The sequence below is a fragment of the Carex rostrata genome, chromosome 10 (genome assembly GCF_964058835.1).
Source record: "Carex rostrata chromosome 10, lpCarRost1.2, whole genome shotgun sequence".
NCBI classification, from domain to species: domain Eukaryota; kingdom Viridiplantae; phylum Streptophyta; class Magnoliopsida; order Poales; family Cyperaceae; genus Carex; species Carex rostrata.
The window spans coordinates 7,572,140-7,592,797 of record NC_135927.1 but is presented as its reverse complement, the minus strand read 5'-3'; the positions used below and the strand labels follow the sequence as shown (position 1 = coordinate 7,592,797).

General features: G+C 33.5%; 4 protein-coding genes across 6 annotated transcripts; 1 reads left to right on the top strand and 3 right to left on the bottom strand.

The window, feature by feature from the left end:
* Positions 1 to 5,070: 5,070 nt before the first annotated feature.
* On the top strand, positions 5,071 to 8,572 carry LOC144560453 (alpha-1,3-arabinosyltransferase XAT2-like). Of its 2 annotated transcripts, XM_078309653.1 has the most exons (7): positions 5,071 to 5,561; positions 5,722 to 5,781; positions 5,976 to 6,071; positions 6,522 to 6,641; positions 7,008 to 7,341; positions 7,445 to 8,064; positions 8,168 to 8,572. In XM_078309653.1, the coding sequence occupies exons 1-7, from the start codon at positions 5,357 to 5,359 to the stop codon at positions 8,422 to 8,424; spliced, it is 1,692 nt and encodes a 563-aa protein (XP_078165779.1). In that variant the 5' UTR covers positions 5,071 to 5,356; the 3' UTR covers positions 8,425 to 8,572. The 2 variants fall into 2 exon arrangements, with proteins under 2 accessions (XP_078165779.1, XP_078165780.1); XM_078309654.1 differs by lacking the exon at positions 5,722 to 5,781 and having other exon boundaries at positions 5,287 to 5,561.
* LOC144560454 (non-functional NADPH-dependent codeinone reductase 2-like) lies at positions 8,533 to 13,660 on the bottom strand. 2 transcript variants are annotated; one of them, XM_078309656.1, is made up of 5 exons: positions 13,280 to 13,660; positions 12,532 to 12,775; positions 11,955 to 12,125; positions 11,472 to 11,712; positions 8,533 to 8,562 (listed from the first exon to the last, which is right to left on the bottom strand). In XM_078309656.1, exons 1-4 carry the CDS (start codon positions 13,594 to 13,596, stop codon positions 11,482 to 11,484), a joined length of 963 nt encoding a protein of 320 aa, XP_078165782.1. In that variant the 5' UTR covers positions 13,597 to 13,660; the 3' UTR covers positions 8,533 to 8,562; positions 11,472 to 11,481. The 2 variants fall into 2 exon arrangements, with proteins under 2 accessions (XP_078165782.1, XP_078165781.1); XM_078309655.1 differs by lacking the exon at positions 8,533 to 8,562 and having other exon boundaries at positions 11,281 to 11,712.
* Positions 8,574 to 9,958, bottom strand: LOC144560224 (NADPH-dependent codeinone reductase 1-4-like). Its single transcript, XM_078309395.1, has 3 exons — positions 9,684 to 9,958; positions 9,495 to 9,555; positions 8,574 to 8,804 (listed from the first exon to the last, which is right to left on the bottom strand). Exons 1-3 carry the CDS (start codon positions 9,956 to 9,958, stop codon positions 8,574 to 8,576), a joined length of 567 nt encoding a protein of 188 aa, XP_078165521.1.
* Positions 13,661 to 16,823: 3,163 nt separating the features above from the next.
* Positions 16,824 to 19,805, bottom strand: LOC144560455 (7-acetyl-epi-neemfruitin B aldo-keto reductase-like). The gene is made up of 4 exons (XM_078309657.1): positions 19,425 to 19,805; positions 18,496 to 18,739; positions 17,900 to 18,070; positions 16,824 to 17,231 (listed from the first exon to the last, which is right to left on the bottom strand). The coding sequence occupies exons 1-4, from the start codon at positions 19,739 to 19,741 to the stop codon at positions 17,001 to 17,003; spliced, it is 963 nt and encodes a 320-aa protein (XP_078165783.1). The 5' UTR covers positions 19,742 to 19,805; the 3' UTR covers positions 16,824 to 17,000.
* Between the last annotated feature and the right edge of the window lie 853 nt (positions 19,806 to 20,658).

The window sequence follows — 20,658 nt, the reverse complement described above, 5'->3', positions numbered from 1 at the left end:
ATATATGATGGTCTCCCAATTCCCAATGTAGGTTGGGATTCTTGAATAAAAAAAGCACATGCATGAAAGAATGGGAAAGGAGAAAGCGCATGTAGAGTTCAGATCCACTGAAGTAACTCAATTTTTGGGTTTTAAATTGGGACCATCCGATTCGAATCTGTGGTAATCTATCCGAAGTAAAGTGCACACATTCTGAGAGATAAATTTGAATCGTGAAGCAATCTTGAACGACGGATTCGAATCTGATGGTATAGATCCAAAATTCAAAGATTAGGTTACTTTAGGGGATCCGGACCCGCACATGTATGGGTGTTGATGATACCCTTTTATCTGTTTATCTGATCTGTACCATATCAGATATGGATATAGGTAAAAAAAAAAGAAATCTTTTTCGTCATCTAGATGAGTAAGGATATAAATAAAACCTATTTTGTATTCCTTATTTGGTCGGATAATTATAAAATAAAATTATATATATATATATATATATATATATAGAGTACGGCTAACGCGCTTCCTCTAGCATATGGGCCGAAATGCTTCCGGTGGAAAGTTGAAATTTCAAAATCCAAAAACTCGATCTGAACCGTTCATCTTCTTCTCCATATTAATATCTGCTTGGAGACCAAATTTTACATTTTTCTGAAATTTTTTACTATTTATTAAGCCATTTTGAAAATCGCTGATCCAACGGTAGCTTCTGATTTTTACTGTTTGGTAAGCCACCGTTGGATCAGCAATTTTCAAAGTGGCTTAATAAATAGTAAAAAATTTCATAAAAATGTAAAATTTGGTCTCCAAGCAGATATTAATATGGAGAAGAAGATGAACGGTTCAGATCGAGTTTTTGGATTTTGAAATTTCAACTTTCCACCGGAAGCATTTCGGCCCATATGCTAGAGGAAGCGCGTTAGCCGTACTCTATATATATATATTATATATATTAATAAGCATTGAAACAAGTCTTTCAATTGGTTTACTTGTGCTTAGTATGATCAGAACCATTTTTAATAAAATATCAAAATATTAATTATAAAACACACACACACACATGTTTTCAGGGGTTAGAGCTAAACCTCAAACAGTAGGAGCTCAAATTATTTCTATTGCGAAATTTTGGGTGACTTCAAAAGATAATGGGTCTGTTCTTAAATTATCGTTAGTACTTCCTACTGATGTGTTGCATATTCCTGTTTTTTGTGATGATTTACTTCCACAGGATGATGCTATGGATGGGACAGTGCAGGAGCACAGGGTCCCTCTGCTTACAGATAGATCCGACATAAGGGAGGACGGTGAAATTTGATATGGAAGTGCAGCAATTTTATTTTAGTTTAGAGGCAGTTTCTTGTATTAGTGTTTGATAATAGTTGGATGTTATTTTTGTCTCTTGCCTTTTGGATATATGTTTTGTTATGTTGTAGGGTTGGTTTAAAAACGCACTTGTGTAGTTGGTTATTATAAGTCAAGACTGGTACTACTGGTATCAGTACTTGTCTAACAATGTATGATTTCGATTTATGAAATTGGTGTACTTGTCTAACAATGTATGATTGACTGTTTCGAATTTGAAAACTTTGAAAATGGAGAGTGTAATTCGGTGTCACCAAAAAAGGGTATAATTGGATCCCTCCTATATATATATATAGGACTTGGCTACGGTGCTATGGGTAGCTAAGAGGCCTCCCGTGCTACGGCTCAATATTCGACTTTTCAAAATTCTAACGGTCGATCCGAACCGTTCATCTTGTTCTCCATATTAATATGTGCTTGGAGACCAAATTTTACATTTTTTGGAAATTTTTTACTATTTTTTTAGATTTATTGAAAATCGCTGTTTTTCAGACAAATCTGGACCATAAAAATCGCCGATCCGGTGGTCCAGAAATTTTTACTGTTTTTACTGTTCAACCAGATTTTCATATTTTCAAAGTGGCTTAATAAATAGTAAAAAAATTTCAAAAAATGTAAAATTTGGTCTCCAAGCACATATTAATATGGAGAACAAGATGAACGGTTTGGATCGGTCATTTGGACTTTGAATCCGTGATTTATGGTCCAATGCAAAAGGGTGCCCATGCATTGCAATGCACCATAGCCCATCTCTCTCTCTCTCTCTCTATATATATATAGATGGGCTATGGTGAGTTGCGAAGTAAAGCGACTATTTTACTTCACACTCGTATTTTGCAATTTTAAAGTTTAAAACGTCGACTGAACCGCTTAACATGATCTCCATATTGAAATGTGCTTGAAGACCAAATTTTACATTTTTTTGGAATTTTTTTACTATTTATTAAGCTATTTTGAAAATCGCCGATCCGGTGGTCCAGAAATTTTTACTGTTTTTTACTATTCATTTGGATTTTCAGATTTTCAAAGTGGCTTAATAAATAATAAAAAATTTCAAAAAAATGTAAAATTTAGTTTCCAAGCATATTTTATTATGAAGAACATGTTGGAAGGTTCGAATCGGCTATTTAAACTTTGAAAATGAAGATATTGTGTGAAGTAAAATAGTTGCTTTACTTCGCAATTCACCGTAACTTATATATAGAGTGTGGCTAATTTGCTACAGGAAACACTTCGGCCGAGGTGCTTCTGGGGTTATATTTTAGTGTGTGATGATCAAACAATAAATATAAACCGTTAGATGTCCAATCTATTATAAAATCTGCTTGGAGACCAAATTTTACATTTTTTGGATTTTTTTTACTATTTATTAAGCTAGTTTGAAAATCGCTATTTTTATTAAATTTCTGAAGCATTGAAAACAACGGTTTTCAAACCAGCTTAATAAATAGTAAAAAAATTCCAAAAAATGTAAAATTTGGTCTCCAAGCAGATTTTATAATAGATTGGACATTTAACGGTTTATATTTATTGTTTGATCATCACACACTAAAATATAACCCCGGAAGCACCTCGGCCGAAGTGTTTCTTGTAGCAAATTAGCCACACTATATATATATATATATATATATATATATAGGGTCCGGCTAATTTGCTGCCGGCAGCATTTTAGCCGGAGGTGCTGCCGCCCATTTTTTTATTTTCTAATGTCCAAACAACAAATACAAACCGTGAGATGTTTAATCTATATTATAATCTACTTGGAGACCAAATTTTACATTTTTTTACATTTTTTTACTATTTATTAAGCTGGTTTGAAAACTGCTGATTACTGAAATCAGCGGTTTTCAAACCAGCTTAATAAATAGTAAAAGAAATTCCAAAAAATGTAAAATTTGGTCTCCAAGTAAATTATAGTATAGATTAAACATCTAACGGTTTGGATTTGTTGTTTGGACGTCACAAAATAAAAAAACGGTGGCAGCACCGCCGGCAGCAAATTAGCTACATCCTATATATATATATATATATATATATATATAGAGGTAGGCTAATATACAATCGATTGTTCCTGAGGTCCCGTACAACCAAGTCATTTTCCAATTTTTAAAGTCCAAATGATCGATCCAAATCGTTCATCTTGTTCTCCATATTAATATGTGCTTGGAGACCAAATTTTACATTTTTTTGATTTTTTTTACTATTTATTAAGCCACTTTGAAAATCGCTGATCCAACGGTAGCTTCTGGTTTTACTGTTTTGTTAAGCCACCGTTGGATCAGCGGTCTTCAAAGTGGCTTAATAAATAGTAAAAAAATTCAGAAAAATGTAAAATTTGGTCTCCAAACACATATTAATATGGAGAACAAGATGAACGGTATGGATCGATTATTTGGACTTTAAAAATCTAAAAATGACTTGGTTGTACGGGACCTCAGAAACAATCGATTGTATATTAGCCTACCTCTATATATATATATATATATATATATATATATATATATATATATATATATATATATATATATAGGAATATGCTAGCATGCTACGCGTAGCATAGCCCCCCTCCGTGCAACGGCTCAATATTCAACTTTTCAAAATCCTAACAGTCGATCCGAACCGTTCATCTTGTTCTCTATATTACATTTTTTGGAATTTTTTTACTATTTTTTTAGATTTATTGAAAATCGCTATTTTCAGCAAATCTGGACCATAAAAAAACAGCGATTTTCAATAAATCTAAAAAAATAGTAAAAAAATTCCAATGTAAAATTTGGTCTCCAAACACATATTAATATGGAGAACAAGATGAATGGTTTGGATCAACCGTTAGGATTTTGAAAAGTCGAATATTGAGCCGTTGCATAGAGGGGAGCTATGCTACGCATAGCATGCTAGCAAATTCCTATATATATTACTTATGTCATAACATAAGTTGTTGAACACTTCATACATAATTTTTTTTAATTTTCTTCTATAGTGATAAATAGAAATATAGTTAATTTCAAAATTAAAACTATTGGATAATTGATAACTGATGAATTTCTTGGAATAGTAATAATTATAAGTTTAAGGGGCAGTAAATTATCAACCTAATCTTAAGAAATGATAAACTAAAAAGATTAAAATGCAAATAGTAATTAAACTGTCCATTCTAGGCATGTACACCACACATGCAAAACACAAACATTGAATTATATATAGGTGTTGATCTACATGTGGCAACAACCAACGTTGAAATTACATGATTTATTATATGACCAGGAAATATATGGAGAATTTAATTTTATATGAAAAAGAACTACCACTATTTGAATTATATGTGACCTCTAACAGCAAAAAGGAAAAAGTATAAAGCAATACACTCACCTAATTTCGTGGACCTACAAGAAAAGTTGCAATACCAAATTCCACGAGCATTCAACTACTACACTAAAAAAATGTTTAACTAATGCACAAAATTATTTGGGAAAAATACAGGGAAATGTGCTATAAATTAACTTATACTTTTTTTTTTAAAGAAAATTGACTATGAAACATAGTTTTACATACTCCTTTTTACCTAGCAAATTATTTATAATAAAAAATGTTGATGTATTTGATACTAGTTGGAAAACTGATAAGAAAAAGCTGATAAAATTATTTTAGAATGCACCAATTATATATATTTTATTATAAAAGATGTAATAAAAAAACTGTTCTGTAAATTACAGGTTGAACAAACATGAAGCTTTAGAAAAATGACTGTGCTGAGAGTTCTGTTTGACTATTTTATTTTCATCTTATAATCTAGAAAGAATATGTACACCCTTATCCACTTTTAGATCTAATTTTAATTGCAAAATATATAATTAGGAAACAATATTTATACAGACAAACACATTACATGATTTACCGCGACCAAACCCCATCTCCTCTTTCGCTTTCTTTCTCTTTTCTTGTTGCAACCAAAGACTAATTGTACTAAAATTTGTTGCAATAATTAATAGCTCCTCCATGCCCCATGCACAGATCAAACCTACTGTCAACCAACTGGAAAAAATCCAACATTCAAAAACAAAAATATATGGCTCAAGAAGTAAGTATCATAAAGAGTATTTGCCGGTTCGAGCCAAGAAATCTCGCTGTCGGTTTATTGATAGCATGTTTTGTCATCACATTTTCATACTTCACCATGGCAAACTTTGATAGTTTCCATTTCTTTGTAGGTGAGTTCATCATTTCCGTTATACGATTTTATTTATAATTTCCTTTTCATTTGGTAAAATTTTAAGCATTTCTTACTTTCTTTCAACTGGATTTGGAACAGAGTACCACACTATTGCATTTTATTTCTCATTCAAACTCTCTGTTTATTATCTTTGTCAGTAAATTCAGCATCAAATGAGAATGTAGCTACTCATAGAATGGCAAGCTCAGAGAAATTAGGTATGAAACTATGAATGACACACACACACAGAAAGAAAGAGAGATGGAGAGAGGAAGAGATTGACCTATTATTTATTGTACCATATGGCGATATTTTTTTGTTTTATTTTATTTTTTGATTTTATATATGGACAGAGCATAGTCAAGTATAAAAAGATGTTGGGTTTTAAAAATTCTTACAATTTCTAATTCAGATGTAGCAGATACAATTAATTCCAAGGCTTCTCCCATCTTCTCCAAACATGCAACAACCAGTGAAGAGTCTATACAGAATATAGTTCAAGAGTTAGGTAAATAATCCATTTTTTTTTAGAGATTTAAAGATGTTTATTATATATATTTTTTAAGAGAAGTTAAGTTTGTGTGCTTGTGCACTATGTTATAAGAACTGCAAAGGGAAACCAAAAATCAGAACTGCAGTTTTTTCTTTTAATAATATTGAGGAAAAAATCAAACAGGAAAGTACCAGCAGCATTAGCTAAACCAGTAAACAGGAAACAATGAAATTAAGTTTCAAAGTGAAAAAAAAAGTTATAAAGTGTTTTTTATGTATTTTTATAGTAAGAGAAAACCAAAAAACTAGTAAATAGGAAACATATAAATGAAGTTAGAAGGCAGATAGGGGTATAGAGAGTCCTTTTTTTTCATAATAAGTTATAGAGATTCTTAATCAGCTGTTAAGAGCAAAACAGAGAACATTTCGAAAGTACCAGTTGGTTCTAATTCTGTTGCTTTTGCAGATAGTGATATTAAGGAGGAAATCAAGGATAATACTGAAATATGCAAACAAAAACCTGAGCTATGTAAAGCTGGAAAAGATACTGCTTCCAGTAAACCTTCCATTGGTTCTAAGCAACAAGGTAAAGTTATCTTATATCCATTATTTAGGAATGCAAATTTTTACATCCTACTATCTAAATAGTTCATAAGAAATGTCTATTTAGTCCACTGTACTTTGGCCTGTTGGCTTTTGAATGGAAATTTTCGATAACAATTTAGGTAACATTTTTTTTAAGCGAATATAGGTGGTATTGGTTGAAAAACTGATTAAATGACTTCAGGATTAGTACTGTGTAATTAAAGAATGTTGATTGTGCAACAACCAAATGATTCATGCTTTCCTTGACTATTAAACACATCATATGGTTCATGCTTTCCTTTATATAAATTCAAAACTTGATTTTTTTATACTGAAAAGTTTTCCTCTTTTTTCAAATTACTTTTAGGTACAACTAAAAGTATGATACCTCAGAGGGAAAATAAGAAGCAAGTGCCATTGTGTGACCTATCCCAGAGAAGAATAAATAAATGTGAAATTGAAGGAGATGTGAGAATTAATGGAAGAAATGCCACTGTAATGTGGGTCCCATCACCGGAATCAGACGATGGTCCAGATTATGAGAGGAAAGTATGGCACATCAAGCCATACCCTAGAAAAGAGGATCCGAGGGCAATGGATCCAGTGAGAATGGTCACGGTGAAATCAGTGAATGGTCCAGATGAAGCCCCTGCTTGCACAAATCACAGCGACTTGCCGGCTATTGTGTTCTCTGATCGCGGGTACACATACAGTCCCAAAGTAGAATCATGATTTAGTTATCAATTTGTATGTTGCATCTTAGAATATATTGGTTGTGCTAGTAATATTGTAGTGTCATTGTAGGTATGAAGATAACTACTTCCATGACTTCACTGATGTGCTGGTCCCGATGTTTACAACCGCTCAAAGGTTCCAAGGAGAGGTTATATTTCTCGTGTCGGACTTGACAATTTACCGTATTGCCAAGTATGCCCGGGTATATAAAAACCTTACAAAATATGACCTTATTAACTTTGATTGTGATGAAGAAGTTCGGTGCTACAAAAAAGTGTATGTCGGTCTGACGAGTCATATGGATTTTGATATCGATCCTGAGAGAATTCCTGAAAGATACACTCTGGTGGATTTTACAAGATTTATGCGCACAATTTACGGGCTCAAGAGAGACACAGTCGAAATGCCGATACCAAAAACATTAGGAAGGAAACCAAGGTTGTTAATTGTGTCTAGAGCAAAAACAAGAAAGTTTGTGAACCTAGACGACATTATTGATACAGCCGAGAGACTAGGGTTTGAGGTGGTGGCCACTGAGGCAACGGATGGATTGGACCGGTTTTCGCTTGTTGTTAATTCTTGCGATGTGATGATGGGTGTGCACGGTGCCGGATTGAGTAACATGGTGTTCTTGCCTATTAATTCAGTGCTCATTCAAATCCTCCCTTGGGGTGATCTCCAGTGGATTGGTTAGTTCCTAATTTGTTTTGAATGTATTTTGTTTTGTACAGACTGATTAATTTCTGAAATTATTACTGATGTAAACTATAATTGTCTCATAAAAATATGTAGGGAATTTAATCAAGAGGCCAGCTGAGAGGATGAAGCTCAAGTATATACAGTATGATATCACACAAGAAGAGAGCACTCTGATAGAGCAGTACCCGAGAGATCACGCAGCTTTCACCGACCCTGCATCGATACAACGAAATGGGTGGGGTGCACTCAAAGAGGTGTTTCTTGACAAGCAAAATGTAAGATTGGACATAGAGAGGTTTAAACCAACTCTGAAGGAAGCACTAGAGCATCTCAATTCTGAACATTCATAAATTTAATATGTACAATGTAGTAAAGGTTATTTTTGTTCTATTTAATTTGGTGTTTTCCTTATGCTGGAAATCAGTGTATATAAAAAATATATGTTACCGAGCTTAATGTGAACTGCAATTATTTAGATTATTAACAAATATTAGGCAAGTTACACCTCATGGATCTCTAAATTGGAAATGTTGATTGAATTTAAAGATTCTTCTTTGGTGAGTATCAATTCTATACCGCCTTTATTTTTCTGTGGAATTGTGCTGATTTTCAGTCGTTCTTCTTCGGTAAATTCCCAATCGAAGATTTCCAAGTTTTGTTGAAGCCTTTCCTTGTTGAAGCTCTTTACAGCCATGCTCACTCCTTGTTCCAGCAGCCATCTCAGTGCAATCTGCAAATTTAACATATTACTAAGAAATATTTAAGCAAGGTTCTTGAGAGAAATTACATTTGGCTGATGAATTTTGTCAGTAGCATCTGATAATGAGGATCTAGATCATAGGGTACTGAGTATTTATCCTCAATCAATTTTACAATTAGACGTAAAATCAACACACATTTACTAGTATTGTGTAACAAAGGTTTCTAATCATCTGCAATTTATACCACGCAATTTTCAACCAGATTGTGTAATAACTTAGGATATGCGGTTGTAAATGTGATTACACAGATTGTGTACAATTTGGATATGCGGTTGTATACCACGCAATTTTCAACCAGATTGTGTAATAACTTAGGATATGCGGTTCTAATCATCTGCAATTTTTACTAGTATTGTTTTTTTTTTCAATCAGCAAAATGTCTAGACAAGTCAAGAGTTGTGCAAATCAGACCGCTCAAACTGAAACAAATCTTACATTTTATAGGCATTGTTCTTGTGAATTTTTCCATTGTAATTGATTTGTGTGAAACATGAAATGATTCAAAAAAATTAAGCGATATGATACTGGTATGAAATTAAATATGTAATAACGTATACTTAATCCTTTCCTAACAGGTATGAAAAGATTAGTGCAGATTTAAATCTGTTTGTGCAAATCGGATGACCTAGACCGAGCATCAGTCCAATGTCCATTAGAACCCTGCTCCCTATCACCCAACACAATTTTTTTCTTTTCAAAAAACCATGATCGCTATTTGGACTATAAGAAATTAAGAAATTAATGGAATTATCAAACAGTATAGATTAAATCATTAAACAATTGCAATAATATTGATAATTCATCCACAATTTTGGTTACATTAATAACATCTTTGACTTTGAACTCACCTGAGACTGGATTGAATGGAAGTAATGAACATCTCTTCCCGAGATCCTATGAGGCCAAGTTTTATGGCCTCATGTATGGCCTCCCCTAGCGGTTTCTCTGTCTTGTAATGGGATGCGGTGTCAAAGTGGCGATACCCGACCGCAATCGCATCTAGATATGCTGATATCATCTTCTCGGATACCTGTACGGCGGGGTACTCTGTAGTCCCCATGCCCAGCACCGGCATCACATGGCCATTATTTAGTGTCAGTTTCGGAATCTTCTCACTGGTCATTATCTCATTGTTCTCTCTGTTTCTCTGCTAGCTAATTTTATGATGTAGTAGTTGACTAACAACAAGAGAGAGAAAAAGAGAATCAGAAAGAGAGATTGACGGGGGCAATTTAAATAAAACTATTGGACCTGAGTTACCTAAGCCTTTGAGTTTGAATCTGGTCCCTTCATTATATATTAGGATGAATCCTAAAGAAATTTGAGCATTATAGGTTCGGCCTGGGTGGATCCGAATTTTGATCGAATGGTCTGAATTCAATCTCATACAGTAAGTTAATCCAGAATAAATATTGTTTCCTTTAAGCCCAATATTGCACATGGTTGTAGAAAGAAATGGTTTGGTGCCTCTTGGAAAACTTTGGTCTTGGGCTTTGCTTAGAATTAACACCTTGAGTTATAAAAATGCCCAATGTTATTAACAATATAACATATATACCACTGTTGTAAAATGTGATTTTATTCATACATGTGAAAGATATACTGTATATGCGGATTTTAATGTGGACTTATATATGCAGATTTTTAAAATATAACTAAATTATCAAATTAATCAACTGCAACAAAATTAATTAATTAACCAACTTATACCACCAGATTATATAACTTTTAAAAAGGAAATCAGAAAAAGAAATTAAACAATTAAGAAACTAAGAAAAATAAATCAGAAACTGAAAAAATGAGTAAATGGAGTATCCGAAGAGTGTAGAAAGGGTGTTAAGAAATGGTCCAAATAGAAGAAAAATAAATGCGCATTCACGTGCATGCTTAAAGGATATCTCCATTTAGAGAATCACGTGGTCCATATGGGAATTCGCTTTTTGACCGACTCACTAAATTTGTTAGTCCCACAAGTAAAAGACAAACTTTATTTAGAACCATAATAACTAGTGTATTTGAGAAAAGAAAACATCAGTAAAAAGCATGTGCGGCCATATATTATTTGCAGATCCGTATATGGACCACACAAATCCACCCATTCCGCATATGATTTTTGTGCGATTTCCTACTGCAAATACATATGCGCATTTGCAGATCCGTACGGCCACATTTAACAACACTGCAAATCTGCACTATATATTATTAAGTATTCAAATCAGGAGATTTTGTGTGTAGTTATAGGAATTACATGTTAAGAATTCAATTAATAACTTTCAATTGATTATCCTAATCCAGGTACATCTGGATTGATTGGATCTCCAGCATATCAATCGAAATTGATTGTTTCAGACTTTCAGTTGGAATTGATCTATCTGAATTTGGCTTGAGTCTCTATATTGAAGAACAAACAATATTCAATTATTTCCAACTCTGAAGAAAGCCGAGGAGCATCTCAAATCAGAACATTCATATATTTAATATGAGAAATGTAATCAAGGTTTTTTTTGTATTCTATTTTGTTTTTATTTTATGACGGCGATCAGTGCCTAGGAAATATATATATATATATATATATTACAGAGCTCTATATGTGAACAGGAAATATTTAGATTTTTTTTTTTACAATTATTAACAAACTTTAGGCGATTACACATCAAGGATCTCTAAATCGGAAATGTCGATTGAATTTAAAGATCCTTCTTTGGTGAGCAGCTTCTCTATACTGACTCTATTTTTCTGTGGAATTTTGCTGATTTTCTGTTGTTCTTCTTCGGTCAATTCCCAATCGAAGATTTCCAAGTTTTGTTGAAGCCTTTCCTTGTTGAAGCTCTTTACAACCATGCTCACACCTTGCTCCAGCAGCCATCTCAGTGCAATCTGCAAATTTAACATATTAGTACATACAAACTTTGAAGCAATGTTGCTTGAAGATCATATGGAACTGAGTATTTACTCTTGATTAATTATTATAATTAGGCGTAAAATCAGCACAGTTGTACCAGAATTGTGTAAGAAAGGCATGTAATGACCCTTAATTTATACTGTGCAACTATCAACAAGATAAGCCATAGGCAAGATTATAAATTTATGATCATTGCTTGTGCTTTTACAGAATGTACCTGTGCAGCGGTTTTCCCTTTCGCAGAAGCTATTTCTTTGAGCACATCCGATGTTAATACTGAATTAGCACCAAATTGGCCACCCAATGGAGAGTACGCAGTTATACATATCCCCTTCTTTGCACAGTACTCCTTTAATTTCTGTTGCTGCCATGATATGTTCATCTCAACCTGAATTCATCGGCATAATTTACCTTATTTACTCTAATTTAGATGGAAATACTGTCAATAGAAACTTCAACTTTTCTGAGGTGTTGGCAACTGTTGATGATTCATAACAAAACACACAAATTGGAGATGTTGTACATAAAGCAAAAATCAAATTGGAAATTTTACAAATTACACCCTCTCACTTTTTCCTTATCCCTTCTCTCTGTATTTGCTCTTTCTGGTTATTTTCTCAATGGCTATTTTGCTATTTCTGTCTTTCCCTCTAACGGCTATAAGCCATCATATCTATTACAAATAGGACTTAGAATTTGCACAACTTTATTAATGTATTACAATCAATCAATGGAATATTTCATTTTCAAATTGTATATAAAATTCTAACTGACTGTACATTTGCATTGCATACCTGGTCAACAGCAGGAGGTATCTTAGCAAATGCAAGTAGCTCTTCTAGCTTTCTTCTATTGAAATTGCTCACTCCAATGGCCTTTGTTAAACCCAACCTTTGGCATTCTTCCATTGCTTGCCATACACCCTTCAGGTCTAGTGGGACCACATCATCTCGTTTCAAAGGGAATGAAGGTGGTCCAGGCTTCACACTCACCGGCCAGTGGATCAGGTACAAGTCGAGGTAATCGGTTTTCAGAATCCTATGAAGCAAGATAAGTAAAGAGTTCAGATTTCGACAAAATATGTGGAATAGGAATATAAATTGCTTGTGAATTTTCCATTGGAATTGATTTATGAAAGATGAAATGATTCAATAAAATTAAGCAATATGTTACTGGTATGAAATTACATATTTAGTCATGTATCTTATTCCATTCCTATCGGGTTTCCAACAGGTATCGTACCGAAATTAGTCTATTGTCTGGTCCAAGTCATTCCAACTGCATCAAGATTTGTGAGGACAGTTTTAAATTTGTTGTAATATAAATCGTCTCATAAATCTAAACCATCTGCACAAATCTCGATACAGATTGGATGGCTTGGACCGGCCATTGGACATATTTCGGTCCGATGCCCATTGGAACCCTTCATCTCCATTTCAAGTTCTATACTACATAATAATCAGAGCTTCAAATATCGAATCATTTACCATGAATAATTAATTGTTAAGACATGTCCATTCTTTTTACAAATTGAATACTTACTTGAGACTGGATTTAATGGCAGGAAGAACGAGGTCCGGGTGGTTATCTGGGCACCAGAGCTTGGAAGTGATGAACAGCTCCTCCCGCGATCCTATGAGGCCGAGTTTTATGGCCTCCTGTATAGCCTCCCCTAAGGGCTGCTCTGTATTATACAGGGAGGCGGTGTCGAAGTGACGGTACCCGACTGCAATTGCATCCAGATACGCCGATTTCCTCTTCTCCGGTGTGGACGGGTACTCGGCAGTTCCCAGGCCCACCACCGGCATCACATGGCCGCTGTTCAGTGTCAGTTTCGGGATCTTCTCACTGCTAGTCATCTCTCTGTTTTTCTCTCTTTCTCTGTAGCTAGTATGTGATTGTAATGAAACTGTATAAATATAACTATTTTATGATCCGATCTGTTAAGCAACAAAAGAATGAGTGTTGAATTCATACAGGCTAAGGTACCTTATTTTTTTGAGCATGAGTCTTACAGAGACTCGTCAATTATTGGCTTGATCTGAATTAGTTCAGAATTTAATTGGACGGTCTGGATTAAACTCAAACTTTGAGGTAATGCAGAGGATATGGACTCCAGATATTTTAAGATAAGAGTAGTTGAGCAACAAAAGAGAGATTGACGAATCTTAAAGCGACCTATGTATAATAAGATTGAGATAGAAATCGACTAGTCACAATATATAGATTAGTCTAAAGAAGAAAAAAAAAGAGAAGAATTTGTTACACTTAATCTGACGGGTTAGTCAAAAGGATATTTTTTTTTCTTTCGTTACTGCTGACGTATGCTAAGCTGTTTTAGATGATTATTCAGTATTCTAAATGAAAAGAGCTCACAAAATTATGATTGAAGTAATTATGTGTAATTATCATCTAAAATGTTTTCAAGTAATTTTATATATCTGCTATAAATAATTATCACACTTATCACATGTAATTAAATATGTAATTCCTACAAGGCAGTGTGTGTAAAACGGATCATTCAAATTGGGCCCAATCTAGTAGCAAAAATGGTCCGAATTGGGCCTTGGTTTGGGCCTTGAGCCTTATGTGTTAATTGTCAAACAATTTCGTCTTTCTCAAGTTGTTTCATCTTTTACTTTTAGCTCTGATAACTGTCAAACAACTGGTTCATTATATATCATATCAAGACAAACATTAGATTCCTTAATTAGGGAAACTATTTTTTGAATCAAAAGAAGTAATAAAGAGATGTATATATATTGGTCATTTTCGCACTTAAAATTTGTTGTTGGTTATATCTTTTAAGTAGATATTAAGTTAATGAAAGAACATTGTGTTTTGTCATGCGTACTAAGTACTGGCTTAAAATATTTAAAATTTAATTTGTGCATATTTTATTTTATTTTTATCTTTTTGCATTCTTATAAAATAAGTTCTGTTTACTTCATTAATATATATATGAAGGGCCCTGGGAGGCTTTATTACTATTTGAGGATCACAAAGTATTTCATTAACATTTTGGCATATATATATAACAGATTACGGTCCATAAATTAGATCCAGGGTAGAGATAATTCTTCAGTTTAGGACCCTAAAATATAATAAAATTTCTTCGATTATATAATAAAAAGTCTCTTTTTTTGTAGCTTAACGCCTGCATCGGTTGCATATATACATAATAATCTAACGGTTGATATAGATTTCTCTTCCTATAAATTAAAGAGGTTTCAATAAGCATTAGGGTTTCTAATCTAAGAAAGGTATGCTAGATTGCTAGTACAGCGAGAACGGCGCTAACATTTTCATACTCAAAACAACAAACCATATAAGAAGAGATCGATCACAGCTTAGAAGTGGTTGTTTGCTTGTTGGTTTGCTAAAATTCTCTTATATTAGTAAGAAATTTAATTATATCACCTTGGAAAACTTAAATTATATTTCATAGAAAGAAATGGTTTGGTGCCTCTTGGAAAACTTAATTTGGTCTTGGGCTTTGCTCAGAATTAATTAACACCTTGAGTTATAAAAAATGCCCAAGAGGTTTTCTAAGGAAACTAATCTCGTGTAATCAAGGATGTTAGAGAATTAATTACTTGAAGAAAGAATTACAATATCAGGTTTAGAGATAGGGGTGTCAATGGCACCCTTTTACCCGTTTACCCGTTTACCCGACCCGTATCGTATCCAAAAATACGGGTAAGGGTAAGATTTTTTTTTCGTTAGCTAATCAGGTACGGGTAAGGGTAATGATTTTTTTTCGTTATCTTACCCGTTTTCGTATAAGATAATTTAAAAAGAATAAAATTATATATAGATATATATTTGTATGAAGATGATACATGATACAATAATTTTTTTATTAAATTTTCATAATACAAATTAGTTGTACTCATTATTATTTTTTTCTTATTTTGAAAATTATTTTATCAAAAACACAAATCGAAATGTTAATGTCACTTTTTTATCCGTTTATCCGATTACCCGACCCGTACCATATTCGAACATACGGGTAAGGGTAAAGAATTTTTTTCATTATCATAACAAGTACGGGTATGAAAATATCTCCACCCGACCCGTATCGTACCCATTGACACCCCTATTTAGAGATGGATCATTTGCAATCAGGACATTTCCAGCGTCTCATTTTTTTGTTTTTGAGTTATTAACAATGTAACATATACCAATGTTGTAAAATGTAGTTTTGTTTATGCATGTGAAATGCCACTACATACTAAATAAGTTGATTTTAATGCAGACTTATATATGTAAATTTTAAAATACAACTAAATTATCAAATTAATCAACTGCAACCAAATTAATTAATTAACCAACTTATACCACTAGATTATATAACTTTTAAAAAAGAAATCAGAAAATAAAATTAAAAAATTAAGAAACTAAGAAACTAAGAAAAACAAATCATAAACTGAAAAAAATGAGTAAATGGAGTATCCATGGAAATGAAAATGGAGAAAAGTGTAGAAAGGGTGTTAAGAAATGGTCGAAATAAAAGGAAAATAAATGAGCATTTATATCCATATAGTAATTCGTTTTTTGACCGACTCACTAAATTTGTTAATGCAACAAGTAAAAGACAAACTTTATTTAGAACCTTTGTATAGTAATAACTAGTGTATTTGAGAAAAGAAGACATAAGTAAAAAGCATGTGCAACCTTATATTGTTCGCAGATCCATATATGGACCACACAAATCAACCCATTTTGCATATGTTTTTGTGCGGTTTGCTACTGCAAATGCATATGCGGACCATGTGGCCACATTTAATAACATTGCAATATATACTATAAGTATTCAAATCAGGAGATTTTGTGTGTAGTAATAGGAACCTATTGATATGACTCTGAGGATGCAAAATTACATGTTAAGAATTCTATTAATAACTTTTAATGGATTATCCTAATTATCCAGGTACATCTGGATTGATTGGATCTCCAGCATATCAATCGACATTGATTGTTTCAGTTGGAATTGATCTATCTGAATTTGGCTTGAGACTCCATAATTGAAGAACAAACAATATTCAATTATTTCCAACTCTGAAGAAAGCCGAGGAGCATCTCAAATCAGAACATTCATATATTTAATATGAGAAATGTAATCAAGGTTTTTTTGTATTCTACTTTGTTTTTATTTTATGATGGCGATCAGTGCATAGGAAAATATATATATTATAGAACTCTATATGTGAACAGGAAATACTTAGATTTTTTTTTAGAATTATTAACAAACTTTAGGCGATTACACATCAAGGATCTCTAAATCGGAAATGTCGATTGAATTTAAAGATCCTTCTTTGGTGAGCAGCTTCTCTACAGTGGCATTATATTTCTGTGGAATTTTGCTGATCTTTTGTCTTTCTTCTTCGGTCAATTCCCAATCGAAGATTTCCAGGTTTTGTTGAAGCCTTTCCTTGTTGAAGCTCTTTACAGCCATGCTCACTCCTTGCTCCACCAGCCATCTCAGCGCAATCTGCAAATTTAACAATGTTCTTGCGAGATATTACATTTGATTGATGATTACAATGAAGAAGATCATATGGTACTGAGTAATTACCCCCGATTAATTTTACAATTAGGCGTCAAATTAATACACTTGTACCAGAATTGTGTAACAAAGACATGCAATCACCCTAAATTTATACTGTGCAATTAGCAAAAGAGGTGGGATCCACTTACATCTTTTTTTGTGACATCAAATTGCACCATATATTTTAAAAGTTTTCAAAGTTTAAATAGTTGATCCAAACCGTTCAATATAATGGATATATTAAAATGTGCTTGTAGATCAAATTTTGCATTTAAAAATTTTTTTTTTACTATTTATTAAGTATTTTACAAAATCGCTATTTTCAGAACATTGAATTTTTGTACCCATTTTAATAAATAGTAAAAAAATTTAAAAAAAATGTAAAATTTGATCTGCAAGTACAATTTAACATATCCATTATATTAAATGGTTTGGATCGACTATTTCGACTTTGAAAATATAGGGTGTAATCCGGTGTTACAAAAAAAAGGTGTAAATGGATCGCTCCTCTTAGCAAAAAGATAAGCTAAAAGCAAGACTATAAATTTATAATCAAATTTGCTTGTGCTTTTACAGTGATACTATAAATTAATATAGAGAACATAATGTACCTGTGCAGCGGTTTTCCCTTTCGCAGTAGCTATTTCTTTGAGCACATCCGAGGTTAATACTGAATTAGTACCAAATTGGCCTCCCAATGGAGAGAAAGCGGTAATACATATCCCCTTCTTTGCACAATACTCCTTTAATTTCTGTTGCTGCCATGATATGTTCATCTCAACCTGCATTTATACGCATAATTAACCTTATTTAACCTTGTCTACTATAATTCAGATGAAAAGTACTGTAAAATTGTATGCTAAGTTATCTGAGGTATCGGCAAATATTAAAGATTAACAACAAATCAAACAAATTGGAGATGTTATCTTGGTTACACCAAGAAAATATCAAAATGGAAATTTTGCAAATTACACCATCACTTTTTTTTTTTATCCCTTCTCCTGTTATTTTTTATTTTTGGTTATTTTCTCAACGGCTCTTTAGCCAATTCTATCTGATCTCTCTCTAACGGCTATAAGCCGATATATCCATTACAAACAGGACTTAGCATTTTCACAAAGATTGAATGTATTATGATCAATTAATGAATTACTTCTTGAAATTATATCTCAAATCTAACGGTGACCGTAAATTTTGCATTGCATACCTGGTCAACAGCAGGAGGTATCTTAGCAAATGAAAGTATTTCTTCTAGCTTTTTTGATGTGAAATTGCTAACTCCAATGGCCTTTGTTAAACCCAACCTTTGACACTCTTCCATTGCTTGCCATACACCCTTCAGGTCTAGTGGGACCACATCCTCTCGTTTCAAAGGGAACGAGAGTGCTCCGGGCTTCACACTCACCGGCCAGTGGATCAGGTACAAGTCAAGGTAATCAGTTTTCAGAATCCTATGAAGCAAGATAAATAAAGAATCAGCAAAGTCAGAATTCAGATTTCTACATAATGTGTGGAACAGGAATATTGCTTCAGGATTATTAATACAAGGGCAGGCCAAGCTTATACACACGCTGATCTTTGAGGGCAAGCATGCACCACCAGATGTGGTCGCGCAATCGGTAATCAGAGAAGCAACACTCTGGGAGAAAATTGATAGAAGGAAGGCAGCCTAATTTTTAGATTGTTTCTTTGCTTTTTATTCTGCATTTTTGGATACAGGGATATTGTATGTTGTTGAACAATAGGTAGGCAGGGCTGTGGGGACGTTCATGCGCTGCATGGCACTGTGCCAAACAGTAATCTGAGTATTAAAAAAATCAGTGAATTCCTTTGCCGCCATATTGCCCAACATGTATTGGACCGAAATTAGTCTATTGTCCGGTCTAAGTCATTCGATCTGCATCGAGATTTGTGCGGACAGATTTAAATCTGTATAGTAATATAACCGTCTCGTAAATCTAAACCATCTGCACAAATCTTGATGCGGATTGGATGGCTTGGACCAGAAATCGGACATATTTCGGTCCGATGCCCATCGGAACCCCTATCTATTTGGACAACAAGGCTTCAATCGAACAGTGTGGATTAAATAATAGCAACAAAATTGATAATTGATCCTCAATTTTGGCTACTTACTTGAGACTGGATTTAATGGCAGGAAGAACGAGGTCCGGGTGGTTATCTGGGCACCAGAGCTTGGAAGTGATGAACAGCTCCTCCCGCGATCCTATGAGGCCGAGTTTTATGGCCTCCTGTATAGCCTCCCCTAAGGGCTGCTCTGTATTATACAGGGAGGCGGTGTCGAAGTGACGGTACCCGACTGCAATCGCATCCAGATATGCCGATTTCATCTTCTCCGGTGTGGACGGGTACTCGGCAGTTCCCAGGCCCACCACCGGCATCACATGGCCACTGTTCAGTGTCAGTTTCGGGATCTTCTCACTGCTAGTCATCTCTCTTTTTTTCTCTCTTTCTCTGTAGCTAGTATGTGATTGTAAGGAAACTGTATAAATAGAACTATTTTATGATCCGATTTGTTAAGCAACAAAAGAATGAGTGTTGAATTCATACAGGCCAAGGTACCTTACTTTTTGAGCATGAGTCTGAAATAGTTCAGAATTTAATTGGACGGTCTGGATTAAAACTCAAACTTTCAGGTAATGCAGAGGATCTGGCTGGACTCGAGATATTTTAAGATACGAGTGGTTGAGCAACAAAAGAGAGATTGATGAATTCATATTAGATAAAGTACCTTACTTTTTGAGTTTGAATCTGATTGGTTCATTTGTACTAGCTCGAATCTTAAAGCGACCTATGTATAATAAGATTGAGATAGAAATCGATTAGTCACAATATATAGATTAGTCAAACGAAGAAAAAAAGAGAAGAATTTTGTTACATGCACTGAATCTGACGGGTTAGTCAAAAGGATATTTTTTTCTTTCGTCACTGCTGACGTATGCTAAGCTGTTTTAGATGAATATTCAGCTATTCTAGATGAAAAAAGAGTTGACAAAATTATGATTGAAGTAATTATTCGTAATTATCATCTAAAATGTTTTTAAGTAATTTTATATATCTGCTCTAGAAAATAAGGATCACACTTATCACATATGTAATTAAATATAGAGAAATTTAGATATATACCCATCATAACTTCTTAAATTAGTTATTTTCTCATCCAAACTTAAAAATTAGTTATTTTCCCATCTAAATCCATTGAATTTATTAATATGCCCATTCGGATTTTTTCTACTAAAAATTACATATTAATAATAATTAAAACTTTTGTTTCGTAAGTCTGTCTCTCCTCTGTGTTTCTCTTCTCTCATCTCTCTCCTCTCCTCTCCTCTTCTCTCAAGCAAGCAAC

Bases quoted from the DNA above. Each gene is read 5' to 3' on its own strand.
- LOC144560224 (XM_078309395.1), bottom strand. From the start codon at position 9,958: ATGACCAGTGAGAAGATTCCGAAACTGACACTAAATAATGGCCATGTG. The intron at 9,556-9,683 runs GTGAGTTCAAAG...AATTTCTTATAG, and splicing joins TCCATTCAATCCAGTCTCAG to TCCAAATAGCGATCATGGTT. The intron at 8,805-9,494 runs GTTCTAATGGAC...TTAAATTTGCAG, and splicing joins GTTGGGTGATAGGGAGCAGG to ATTGCACTGAGATGGCTGCT.
- LOC144560455 (XM_078309657.1), bottom strand. From the start codon at position 19,741: ATGACTAGCAGTGAGAAGATCCCGAAACTGACACTGAACAGTGGCCAT. The intron at 18,740-19,424 runs GTAAGTAGCCAA...CTTGCTTCATAG, and splicing joins GCCATTAAATCCAGTCTCAA to GATTCTGAAAACTGATTACC. The intron at 17,232-17,899 runs GTACATTATGTT...TTAAATTTGCAG, and splicing joins AAGGGAAAACCGCTGCACAG to ATTGCGCTGAGATGGCTGGT.
- LOC144560454 (XM_078309656.1), bottom strand. From the start codon at position 13,596: ATGACTAGCAGTGAGAAGATCCCGAAACTGACACTGAACAGCGGCCAT. The intron at 12,776-13,279 runs GTAAGTATTCAA...CTTGCTTCATAG, and splicing joins GCCATTAAATCCAGTCTCAA to GATTCTGAAAACCGATTACC. The intron at 11,713-11,954 runs GTACATTCTGTA...TTAAATTTGCAG, and splicing joins AAGGGAAAACCGCTGCACAG to ATTGCACTGAGATGGCTGCT.
- LOC144560453 (XM_078309653.1), top strand. From the start codon at position 5,357: ATGCACAGATCAAACCTACTGTCAACCAACTGGAAAAAATCCAACATT. The intron at 6,072-6,521 runs GTAAATAATCCA...TTGCTTTTGCAG, and splicing joins GAATATAGTTCAAGAGTTAG to ATAGTGATATTAAGGAGGAA. The intron at 8,065-8,167 runs GTTAGTTCCTAA...AAAAATATGTAG, and splicing joins GGGTGATCTCCAGTGGATTG to GGAATTTAATCAAGAGGCCA.